Source organism: Centrocercus urophasianus, unplaced genomic scaffold, assembly GCF_019232065.1.
Source record: "Centrocercus urophasianus isolate 14NV4802_14NV808 unplaced genomic scaffold, USGS_Curo_1.0 seq_10, whole genome shotgun sequence".
Taxonomy (NCBI): domain Eukaryota; kingdom Metazoa; phylum Chordata; class Aves; order Galliformes; family Phasianidae; genus Centrocercus; species Centrocercus urophasianus.
The window spans coordinates 29,024,172-29,036,972 of NW_024884142.1; the positions used below are offsets into that span (position 1 = coordinate 29,024,172).

A 12,801-nucleotide genomic window follows, 5' to 3' on the forward strand; every position below is an offset into this window, starting at 1 on the left:
GTTTCTCACAGTCCCTGTACTTTCTAATTCAGAATTATTAGCGTACCACAGCACTCAATTTCTGTAGTGACACACGGTGGAATTTTTTAAATCATTAGATTTGGAAAAATAGCAAGCTATCTCTTTCCCTCACAACCATGTGTGCTGTACATGCTGAATTTTGAACAGTTTCACCCCCGAGAGATGTGAAATTGCACCAACATAATATTACACAGCAACTGGAGGAACAGCCCCTCAAAGGATGAGGATAGCAGCAGCAGTGCAACCAATGTAACTGCTTTTAAAGAGAGAACAGTGATACTCTGTATAGACAAAAATCCTTTTACCTTTCATTTGGGTAGTTGATCAAATAAATCAAGAAAATAATCAACACCATTGCAGCCAGGAACGAGAAGTTAGTGATGCAAAACATACAAGTAGTGCACAATAGATTTTATTACTTTTTAATGGGGTAGGTAACCATTTTGGAATGTCCCCACTAGAACAAGTCTTTATTTTCTCTTCCAGCACTCCTCAGGGTGACAAAAGTGTGATGTTCATGTCATTCCAGACATTAGTAATGTTACTTTTCCTAACCTGTGATCAGACAGCGTGGGAGGGGCTATGAACCCATGCCTGTGTTGAGTATAATGGGAACATGGAAGTGAAGTCTAAATCAAACTTAAACTCTCTTTTTTTTTTTCTATTTTTTTTTTTTTTTTTTTTTTTTGTAGCTTGCCTCTGGACTCACCATAGTGGGAAGTTATCATTTACGTTAAAAATGTGCATTACTAAATTTAGTACAACAACATCTGCTTCTACTGTAAAGGATAAGAAAATTCTATCTCCACAAATTTCTGAACTTGGACTGTAGGTGACCATGATGGATTGTTGTCTCTCAAATGAGCTGAACCACTCTTGCATGTTAATATCTCTACAATCAAACCAACTTGTTCACCATTCCTGAGCATGTCCTATGCCAGGTGATTAGCATGAGGAGGTGACCACACCACCACTCTCAGGAGAGAACGATTGACTTCAGCCATGGGGTGGATTGTGTTGGTGCAGCCCCCTACCTGCCTGTGATCTCAGGATAAGGCAGCACTGTGCTCCTGCCTTCATTACAAGAGCAGGAAGATGGAATGATCGGCCACCCTCAATACCTGCTGCCTGGATTGTAGTCCAGTCTATAATGTACCAGATCTGGATGGTCTGGGAAGGATTGGAATTGTTCGGCTGGTGGAATGTTCCAGAATTATCTCAGCTGCCTTGTGTCCAGAATGGAATGTCACTGAATGAAGACAGTCAACTTGTGGACCTATAAATAGAGGTCCTAAGCAAAGAGCCCCTTGAGCTCTCCAGGGTCACACTGGACTGTGATACTTAATGTCCCTCTGAGCTGGGATACCTCTTAGGACAGACCCCTCCAGGATTGAAGCTCATTCACTGACAAAAACCAGTGAGAAAGAAGGGTGAGTAGTTCTCCAAGGGGGAAATCTTCGGGTGTGCAATAGAGTTTAGAACCCCCCACTACCCTGCAATAAGCCTCACATCACCCACGCTATTCTTGAATCTTTAACCAAGTCACACTTTCAATTGTAGCAATGTCTGTTGAATGATGGTTTTAAACTGGCTGACGATAAAGTATGGATAAAGTGATGTCAAGGATCATACGATCTAACTTGTGATTTATATAAAAATATTAATAAGTCCTAAATTGCTAATAAATCAAACCTACGCAAAAATCTATTCATGACAGTGTGTTCGCAACCCAGAAAGCCAACGGTAATACTGGGCTGCATCAAAAGAGCACATCAAGCACACCAAGGGAGGGGGTTCTCTCTACTACACTCTCATGAGACTCCATCTGGAGTAAAGTGTACAGCTTTGGATGTCCTCAGCATTGGAAGGACATGGAGCTGTTAGAGTGAGTCCAGAGAAAGGCCACAAGGATGACCAGAAGACAGGAGCTCCTCTCTTGTGAACAGAGGCTGAGAGAGTTGGGATTGTTCAGCCTGGAGAAGAGAGAGCTCCAAGGAGACCTTAAAGTGGCCTTCCAGTACCTAGAGGAGGCCTACAGGAAAGACTGCGATGGCCTTTTTCGTGGTCTGATAGTGACAGAGCAAGAGGGAAGAGTTTTAACTAAAAGAGGGTACATTCAGATTAGATATTAGAATGAAACTCTTAGAGTGTAAGAATTCCTCTCTGGGGAAATGAAGCACAAGAACAAGTTGCCTGGAGAAACTGTGGATGCACCATCCCTGGAAGGGTTCAAAGTCAGGTTGAATGGGACTCTGGGCAGACTGATCTGGTGGGTGGCAGCTCTGCTCAGAAAGGTGAAGGGGTGGAGCTAAATTATAAGATCCTTCCAATCCAATCCATTCTATGATTATATGACTCCACAATTTTATGTTTCTATGTTTATATGATGAATAACCATAAAGGACTGAATTTACAGGAGCATTCAGAAAAGTTCTCCTAAACTCAGTGCCTTTGTCTCAAAAAGCCATGGCACAAAACATTTAGTTCCTGCTGAATTATGATTCATGGCAATGGATGGTAATTCTAAGCAGACATGTGGCCTGTTGCTGTATCTGTTATTAATATTTCCTCTCCAACTATGAACATAATTTTTACAATAAATAAAACTCTGAGATGTGTTCCCTGGAACAAATGGAAGCAAACCTGGTCTTCAAGTCTGCAAATATACAAATGGCATTTTGCAAAGGGCAAATAATCTTCTTCAGAATGTTTACGTCAACAACATAATTGTGCTCCCATGGTGATTTCTCTGGCACAGGCTTCATCTGCCTGAAACGTGTTTCAGAAGGGGATGCTGTATCCCTCACACTACACTGTAATCTAGTTTAACAAGTTGAACAAGTAAGGTTGGCTTGCTGTTTTACCTTCACACACTCTGTGCTAGAAAAGCTCAATAAAGTGAAATGTTGTCACAGCTGTTCTGTAATGTTTTCCACCTTCTTACTCACTGAAGTCTTTGAAGGATACTGGTACTTCATTTCTCTATGTCCAATGCATCTGTTAGCAGCAATAGAAGCAGAGCTTGACATTTGCTCCCTGATTTGCAACATATACAACTAGCACTTGTCAGAACAGGAAAGGCAGTTCACTTGGCACTGCAGGGCAAATGGAGAGAGAGATGAGAGTAAGACCTCAGCACAGGGAGAATGTGTGTCACAGCTGATTTCTGTGCCATCAGGCAATGAAGGGACAACACAGAGGCAGTGCATAGCACCGGTGATTTTGTCTTGGTGGTCAAAACCATCATTGCGTACAACTGGCCTTCAAGTGTGCTGACTACAATATTGTTTTTACCTAAAGGGACTCTGGCAGGAACTGCTCGACGGTCAATCCAGAAGGACACCCAGGACAGCATAACCATGAGAGTGGCGGGGAAATAGGTTTGGAGCAAGAAGAAGAAGATGTGTCGACGCAAGGTGAAGTTGATGTAGAGGCGATTGTACCATCCTGTGGAATAGGGAGAAGGAAAAAGAGAAGTCACACCACCACCAAACTACTTTCAGATAAGGTATTATATCAATGGGAATAGCACCATATTTGCTTTTAGGAAAAAAATTAATCACATATCATTGCAGTTTACAGAAGAGGCTCCTTACTGAACCAACTATCATACTCACAACACCTCTCAGGATCACATCTTCCAGAGAAGATAATACAAGCTGTACATTCAGGGGTTGTAATTCACATTAAAGTTTGGTGTGCTCTTGAAGAGATATTGTCTTTCCAGACTGTCTAATCTAATGATGGAAGTCTAAAGATGGAGTGACCAAGAACATAAGTCTGCAGCTCTTTCCCCTGGCCTCTGCTAGGGATTCTAGTACCCACCTGTGCTGCTATAAAAGGCAAGTTTTGTGGTAGTGTGGAACTCCTGTATCAGGAACTGGGACAGCGATATCCTCTCATCTGTTTTTAGGGAATCATTTCCATTCTTCCAGTAGAGCATGAGGTCATCTTCTGTGTAAGCATCTAGGGAAGCAGAGCAAGCCTCAGTGCAGTGCAGCGAGCCAGCTACTATAGCCTAAGTTGTGTTCACACACTCTTCCAAGGCTACCTATGAGCTTCAGCTGAAAGGGACAGTGCCACTGTTTGACTGGAATCTGCAGCATTGGTGAGTATGGCTGCAGCAAAAAATGGACAGGCTCATCATCGCAGTGCTCAGTCCTGATGATGCATTTTGTAAATATTTTAGTTTCTCCTACCTTCATTTCACACATATAATCAGATATAATCAGTATATCAGGTTACCCACCACGTCAGAAATTGTACCATTCTAAAATCAGAAGCAAAGGAAAGAAGAGGAAAGAGGGTAACAGGAGGAACAAGCTATTATCAGTGGTCTGAGGTGTGCAGAAGGACAAACTCTTGAGTAAACCTTCTGTCTATAATGTATATATGAACATTACAGGTCTTGTTTTTTTAATGCATATGGAAATATAGTAATGTTGATCCTTTCAGATGGGCTTTAATAATAGCCTTTCCCAGACAGAGAGGAAAAAATATTCTGTAATAACTTTATTCAAATATAACTAAGATTATAATTGTGTATTTCAGACTTAAGAAGGAGAAGAAACAACTCTTAAAAAGCTAGAAGTTTGAAATGTAGTTGTAAAAATGCAGGACTATTTTATGTAAACCACACCTGGGAAAAAGCAGTTCTATGTAAGCTGGGTTTGTCACTCACAGATGTAAGAAACACCAAGGGAAGGTGATCGGCTTGGCGGCTCCATTGTGGTTCCTAAACCACAGATGAGCAGATGTGCATGGGAAGGGCACAGAGCCATTTGTTTCTGTGTTAAGAGCTGTGGTGCTGGGGAAGTGGATGCTGCTACACACCTGCAACCTGCGGGCAAGTAACCCAGTGCCTTCTGGGGATAGGACTGCAGCAGAGCAGCCCAGCTGGATTGTGGGGACACTGGCAAAACAGCACTCACAGCTGGCATTTGCAAACACTGCCTTGTTGTACACACCATCTAATTCTAGATAAAAATTACAGGCAGAGAATTTTTCTCAGTGTTGAAGTTCTCTGGCTATAGTTGGAGCCCTCATGAATGTAGCAGTTGCTGCTGGATATAATTAAACACCATTCAGGTCCCCACAGGGTGCAGCACTCAGCTTCCCTATGGCTCTGCTTACTTACAGCTTTCAATCTCCAGGGAGCACGTCTGTGTGTCCAGGGGAAAGCGACTAAAATCCATGTTGCACATCGCTGTTACTGTAACCCTGGGAACAATAAAAACCACCTCATTAAAAACGGCTTTGTGTGACTGGAAAATAGTAAAGCTGCAAGATGACTTTGAGTGACTACTTGGTCACTGGAAATAAATACCTTCCATCTAGCTAAAGACATTCCAGTGAAGTTAGAGCTATTTTTTCTTCACAGCAAACCAGTGTTAAAAAGGGGGCTAGAGAGTTTGGCCATAATAAATTGCTACCAAGCGACACAAGTACTGAAAACGGGGAAGGACAGAGAGAGGACACTTTTTCCCTTTTGCCATCAGATCTCTACAGAGATCTGTGCTTTCAACAGCTTCTTTGCACAGTGGAGTAATTTGGGTTTGTCAAAGCCCAGTGCCGTGCAGGATGCAGGCAGTTTTCTCCATGCACCATGACCTCCATCTGCTCAGTGAAAGCCCGGTGATCGCCCATGGGTGTCAGCCAGCAGAGGGCTCACCTCCAGTCAGGGCTGGAGCTGATGCACATCCAAGACCACTGAAATGCTCCACCTCACCTATCAAAAACCCCGATCCCAATGTAGTCTGATTATGTCAATTTTAATAGCAGAAATCTGTGTTTGCACTGGAAGGATCTGTAAGTCTTTACTCCACTAGCTTGAACTCTAGGGAAGTAAATGAATATAAAAACATAAACTGCAGTGGGGAAAGAATTAATGAATAATAACCGGATTAAAGCTCGACAGACAACTGTCACATAATGATAAAATCAAGATGCAGTCTCTTATGTTAGTACTCCTTATGCATGTCTGGGTTCATGTTGCTTCCCTATCCAGATTTTATCTTAGAGTGAAGCTGCTTGGCTCAGATTTACTGCTTAGGTGCCAGCGAGGTTTAGAGAGCTTTCCAAGAAAAGAGAAGATGTTTGGTAAGAGTTTTAAAAAGGCAGACACCAAGGAAAAAAATAAAATGTACAGGCAAAGGCATTCAGAAAAGGCTTTCAGTTAGCAAAGACATCTTTGTTTTTAAGTATTCATATTTCTCTTCCAACCATAAAGTACTTCGGCCCGCAGTCACCAATAAATAAAATACTGAAGAACTGTCACCCTGTTATTCGAGATATTCACTACCATTTCATGAAGGCCAGTTGAAAGTAGCCTGTTAAACGTAAGTATGTATATGGCAGCACCTGTGTAGTTTGATATTCCTTCCCCATCATTGTTAAATAGCCAAAATACTTGCAGTGTAGATCATGTGTAGCATGTAGCTGTAGTTGAGTTTTATGTCATTCTATTGTCATTTTGTTATTGTGCTAAGGGTCTGAGCAAACTTTTCAAAGACATGAAGAACACCTGAACCATGTTTAATACACTGGAAGAAACAAAAAACTTAAGTAACAATAAGATTAGCACTATCCAGGCTGTGAATCCCAACAAACAGTATAAAAATATCAGAGAAACAAGAAAATTCCTGTCAAACAGCTACCACAAAGGACTTTGTGCCTTACTTTTTTTGTACTGTTTCCTTTTATAAAAGGAAAAATACTTTGTCAGGCTGAGGAGTAGAACTCAGCCCTACCTCCACCACTCCTGGAGGTTATTAATGTGCCCTCAGAGACCTCCACAATCATCCCAAGCCACATGTTCTGCAGCCTTATCATTAGTTAAAGTTAAATCTATGCTTCTTGGTGCTACTGACCTCCTGCAGTCAGATTTTCCTTCTTTTTGTCCTTCAGAACATATTATCTATCTGCTGTTTGGCTTATTTATCGCATGTTTTGCTATTTCATTGCTATGGAGCTGATGTTGACATTCTTGCATCAGAATATTGTACAGCAATTTCCTCTCTCATAGGTTTTTATGGGTCATTTGGCAACACTTGTTTTGTAACTGAATGGAGCTGCAGGCATGAAGAAGCAGCACTGATATTAGTTTCTTTTGGAGAGTGACAGATGCTCCCGAATTAGCATCTCCACATGTGAAAGCAGCAGTTAGGAAGAAGTTTTAATAATCTTCAGTCTGTTGGTCAATAATGTTCAACTCCTTGGTGAGGCATCTGATTTACATTTGAAACTTGAGATCACTGCTATGGAAAAGAGGGAAGGGGAAGGGAAGGGATGGGACACAATCTTCCTAGGAATTAAGCTCCAGTCCTACTTCTCGCTCCACTTACCCAATACCCCCCAGCTGTTCTCCCTGAACATATGAGCATTTTTCTTATGATAAAGGAAGAGCCTCTTCCTCATGATGTAAATGGCTAGTCAATGCATTCACATTTTTAATTTTTTTTATTGTGAAGTCATGTGGAAATGAAATACAGGAATCAATTAAACCGCTCTCTCTCTCATACCACTAATGGCTCACACTGACCAAATGCACTTTTACCTGAGGCTATAAAGTACCTTCCCATCTGGCTGGACCCGCAGCATGACATTGTCAGTGGTGGTGTCATGGATGAAGGAACGTTTGGAGTGGACAAAGAACATGTCAGGGACCCAGATCTTCTTCACCAGCCTGCCGTCAAATGTCATGCTTTGGTTGTTGGTGCTGGGGAAGGACAATCTCTCATCTTTCCAGTAGTGCCTCAGATAAAGTGTCATGGTGAAGTCCTGCAACAAAAAGCTTTGTGTCACAACCTATGCCTTATCAGCGTAGCAATGATTTCTCTTCTCCAGTGCAAACTGCACCTTACAAAGCACTGTTCACGAGGGCACATCCACTCTCTAAGATGGCAGGGAACATGAGTTAATGTGTTCGGAAATCAGACACCATTCATCCAGAGGCAAATTTATCTCTGAAATCAAACATTTTCATTTTGGTGCATGTGAGTCACTCCAGGGACCAAAAGGGAGATTCACAGAGGCAGCTGTCAGCAATGAGCACTACCAACAATTTAACCCGCCATCCCTACAATGCTGCATTTCTGGAGTTGAGAACAACTGCTCCAGCAGCTGCTATAGCAATGTTCTTATTCTGGACAGCTAGAGAAGTGCTACAGAGAGAATTCTTCCTCCAGCATAGCAAATGAGATGCTCAGTATTCGAATGAAATGTTTTATTTGGCTCTTAGGCTCCCCAGGGAGGTGGCTCAGTCACCACCCCTGGATGTGCTTAAAAACAGTCTGGATGTGGTGCTCAGGCACATGAGCAGAGGGTTGTTAGAGTTAGGGTAGTATGGTTAGGTTGTGGTTGGACTTGGTGATCTTTAAGGTCTTTTCCAACCTGAGCAATTCTATGATTCTATGATTCTGCCCACATACTGTGCATTCTAGATGTAAGGTATGATCATACTCTTCACTCAATTGTATTTTGAGTCTGATCCCAGTAGGGCATCTGCTTGGGTTTGTCTTTTTACTTATTTCAAATAAATTGATCATGTATCTGATGAAAAATGCATGCACAAGTTTTTATAAGCACGATATCTTAGAATGTAACATAATACATTGCCCTTAATCTAAGGGAAGTTTATCTAACACCTGTACTTGTGCAAGGCATTTGACACTGTCCCACACAAGAACCTTATCTGCACACTGAAGAGACATGGATTTGACAGATGGACAACTTCAGTGGATAAAGAATTGGCTGATAATGGCACTCAGAGAGTTATGGCCAACAATTTGATGTCCAGGTAGATATCAGTGAGCATGGTATAGGACAAGGGTTAAAGGTTTTAAACTAAGAGAGTGGATTTAGATTAAATATTAGGAAAAGGTTATTTACCATGAGGGTAGTGAGGCACTGGAACAGCTGAAACATGCACCCAAAGCAGCTGTCCTGCACCAATTGTGCTGCCATACAACTGTGCTCCTCACTTAACCAAGGAGGAGGTGAGGTGGGTGCTCGTAAGAGTACAGAGATGTCTGAGCTTTCTGTGAAAGCTTCAGAGCTGTTCAATGCATTTGCTGGAGCAGCAGAACAGTTCTGAAAATATTTTATAAATGGGGTGTGATTTTTTTTCTTCCAAAGCTAAAGCATAGCTGCTTAGAGATCCTCGAAATGCTTTAACAGGGCAAGTTGGTTACAGGGCTATCTCCCATTCTCCTCCTGTGCTCCTGCTCTTTGGTGTGGGCTGTTGTGTCACGCCTGCATGTAAAATATTCCCATGGAAAATCTCATGCAGAGATCATGCCTTACTTTCAGCAGCGTTTTGTGATGATGAAAGCCCTCCAGCAGAATCCAGAGCGCTTAAACAACATTTGAAAACTGTTTCCACCTTACCAATTATATGGTAGCATAAGAAGGACAGAGACTCAGTAATGAAATCAGCCTGTGCAGAGTGGCAGCACTGGACCTGTGTGCTCCTGAAATACTACTTCAGCATCAACATGAAGGTTCAGGATGGACTCACAAAGCCTTACACCACACAGTAGGGGTGGCACAACTGATGCTGAGCCAAAAGTGGGCTCTGAGGAAACTTCTATCCTCTGAAAACTCTTGCTTTCTTACAACAACACACTTCCCAGTGAGATGGGAAGCTCACTGAAAGGGTTAAGCCTTCCTCTGAAGTGAAGGGACATTGAAATGTCGGGTATTTCTGTTCTCATGGTGTTGCTGCCACATGACAAGTATGCTCTCACCAGGGTAGTTCTCAGGACAGATTCTGGCTGGGACCAACCTCTCCCCTGATCACTTCAGAGAATGGCCAAAGTGAAATCTTATCAGCAATATATCAGAGCACCCTAAGCCTAACACAGTAATTGGTCTCCTCAGAGCTTTTACATGCTATCACTTCTCAAGAAAATGTAACAACCTGAATCCTTTGGGGCAGTTTTGGCAGTGTTCTATCACTTCGTCTTTCTTAGAGAAAAGAAAATGTCAGATTAACTTTCTTTTGCTTTAAGACATTTAGAAGGATGAAAAGATGAGGTCAGTAGAAGTAATTGCCAGCAGATTCACTTCAAACAAAGTGCCCAGGAGACAGGAGTCTCCATCCAAGGAGGAATTCAAATCCAAAAGCCAGAGCCCCAAGCAACCTGCTCTATCTCACCCTACTTTCAGCAGGTTTAGGACTAGGTGGTTTCCAGCAGTCCAGTCCAGCCTCAGCCCTTCTGTGACACTTACCATATCCACCTCAGAAATGCTGTCCAGACTTTCAACTTGGACATCCACCCCTACAGGAATTGCAGGGCCTAGGAAAAAAAACAACAAAACACAAAAGTTGAGGAAGTATAAACCTGATGAGATAAAGTTTTGGCATCTTAGAAAATAAATGTTCAGTCTGGAACAAAACAACAGTAAAACAATTAGAAGTAGAAGCAATTGGAATTCATAACAAAAACCTCCTAATAACAATAAAATTCAACAGTGAGAATGACCTCTTACTAACTTTCTCTTTTTATTGTTACATTCTACATCCCTTCAAAATTTAAAAGTAAAGTCTCTAATGCTCGAGGTTTTTGCTTGTCATACAGATGCCCACAGAGCTCCTATGTGCATGGAGAGCAGAGATGGTACAGCTAAGGGCACGTGAGAGATTTACTCCAAATTTTCATCACTTTCTCTGCTCGCCTCTCAGGCTAATACCACCCTGAAAACTGCTCTGCATCTTTGGCTTTCACATCACTCACTGCTTGGCTGTGGAAAGGGGAAGGTGCTGGGTAGGACTACAATACAGGACTCAGGTGTGTGCCATGGAGCTGAGGTCACATCCCATAATTGGGATTTTCTTCTTTTTTTTTTTCTTTCCTCCAGACTTTGACTTGCCCCTCACATACCTCTGGCAATTACAGTGCAGGAGAACTGACAAGATAAAGAATGCTCACGTTAGTGGGTTGCTGTGAAACTGAAACCTTTTAAAATTAATTGAACATGTTGGTATTTGGTATATTGAGCTTTTAGCAAAAAAACTTACTTTCATGAGAGTATATAATGGTATCCTGGATTTGAATGACCATCTGTCAGCCAGAAAGGGTAGATAAATTTCATCATTCTCTAATCCACTGGCTGAAAGAAAGCATGTTCCCCTTCATCCTGTTCCCTTAAAGCTCTGGTTGCTGTACAGCACAGCCACAAAACTGTGAGCAAGCATTAGCACAAAGCAGTCGAAATATTTTCTTTGGTGTTAGAAATGAAACAGCCAGGTCAGCAAACTTGGTATGTGATTTGATTATGCACACAAATTGCCACACGAAGCCACATCTGTAGAATTTCCCCGTCATCCAGGAATACATGCAAAGTGTGTTTGGAGGTTTTATCAAAAGAAAGTGTCATTGAGTATCAGGAATATTACATTGCCTCTAATCATATCTCCATGACTTCAACTAAGTTGTTCATTTTTCAAGGAAGAAGGCCATTTCACTGCACCAACTATCCCCCCAAGCATGCTATGGATTTACAATAAAAACACTAATTAGAGAAAGAAAAGGCTCTGCTCTTCCCTCTGCTTGTTGGCCCAACTTAAAGCTACAGTATAATGAAGTGATAGTGCAAAATAGGAACAGTAACAAATATGCAGATTGTGTACCTCCAAAACCTGGTCTCATGCTGAAGTCATGGTCATCTATTCGCAGCAGCTGTTCTGACTTTGTCAGTGGAGATTTGGTGATGTCAGGGCTTCGCTTTAGGATAGGACTACTAGGAAGAGAGAAACACAGCTATGAGCCCTTCACAGTTCATGGGAGAGATATTGACCCACTTCACTCCAGTCCAAAAATGAGAACCAGCTCATGTTCATGTTCCCATTAAGCCATAGCCTTGTGAATGCAGTGCTTGGCAGCATGTCATTACAAAATGGCCCCCATGCTCAATATGGAGCACTTAGGCATCTGTGATAGTTCTGACACACTGAGAAAACATTTGCTTTGTGAGTCTTTGTCTTTGTAAAATTACCTGTGCTTACAACACAGTTTGAATATAACAATTCAAATACATGTCCTAGAGAAATTACGTGTGTGGGTAAGTGAGGAAAAGGAAATAAGAGACAAGATTTCTGACACTGATTTCTGACAGGATGTGAGGCCAGGAATTAGGGAAAAAATATATAAAATAAGCTACTGGCTGTTGCCCAGGAACAAAATGGAGACAGGCTGGGAACCAGGCCAGGAGGCAGGCCATCCCCTAACTGGGGATAAACTGATTAGCTCCTGCTCCAGTTTTCTAACAAAGATAAAAAGGAGCATTAAAGACAAGAGAGCCAGGGATGGTCTTGCAAAAGCTGTTGGAGCTGCAGTGAGCACTGAGCAGAAGATGCTCTGCTTCTCTTTCAAGGCCATCTCTGAGGGCAAAAAGCACTGTTTGACTCCCCAGCACCTTGGCCAGGATGGGAGCTGTAGCAGCTCTTCTCAGCTACGCCATGCCTGTGAAGCCTTGCTGCACTCTGAGCAGCCACATGACAGCTGCTAGGGCAGCAAGAGAGCTCAAAAACAGAGGAAAGATTTTGCTGTTTCTTCATCTGAAAAAAAGATGATACGCTCCAAGAGGTGCTTATCTGACTATGCAGAAGACGAGTCTGCAATAGATCAAAGAGACAGAGAACAACAAAGAAACTTGACAGGAAATATTTTCCTGTGATAAAACTCTTCATAAATGAGATTGCTTAACCGTGCTGTACTTCTCATGCCTGTACTGAGGCCCACAGGCAGTGGTACCTCAAGATACCAACATAACAATCTC

General features: G+C 42.1%; 1 protein-coding gene across 4 annotated transcripts in view; it reads right to left on the minus strand.

Moving 5' to 3' along the window:
- The window catches only part of GABRR1 (gamma-aminobutyric acid type A receptor subunit rho1), a 32,558-nt gene that overhangs the window by 3,735 nt on the left and 16,022 nt on the right, over positions 1-12,801 (minus strand). For 3 of the 4 annotated variants that reach the window (XM_042819077.1, XM_042819060.1, XM_042819068.1), the window contains 6 exons: positions 11,654-11,760; positions 10,252-10,319; positions 7,577-7,800; positions 5,159-5,241; positions 3,847-3,987; positions 3,316-3,468 (listed from right to left, as the gene is read on the minus strand). In XM_042819077.1, the coding sequence (XP_042675011.1) occupies positions 3,316-3,468; positions 3,847-3,987; positions 5,159-5,241; positions 7,577-7,800; positions 10,252-10,319; positions 11,654-11,760 (776 nt within the window). Of the gene's footprint in view, positions 1-3,315; positions 3,469-3,846; positions 3,988-5,158; positions 5,242-7,576; positions 7,801-10,251; positions 10,320-11,653; positions 11,764-12,801 lie in introns of all 4 variants that reach the window. The other variant, XM_042819050.1, reaches the window with a different exon arrangement.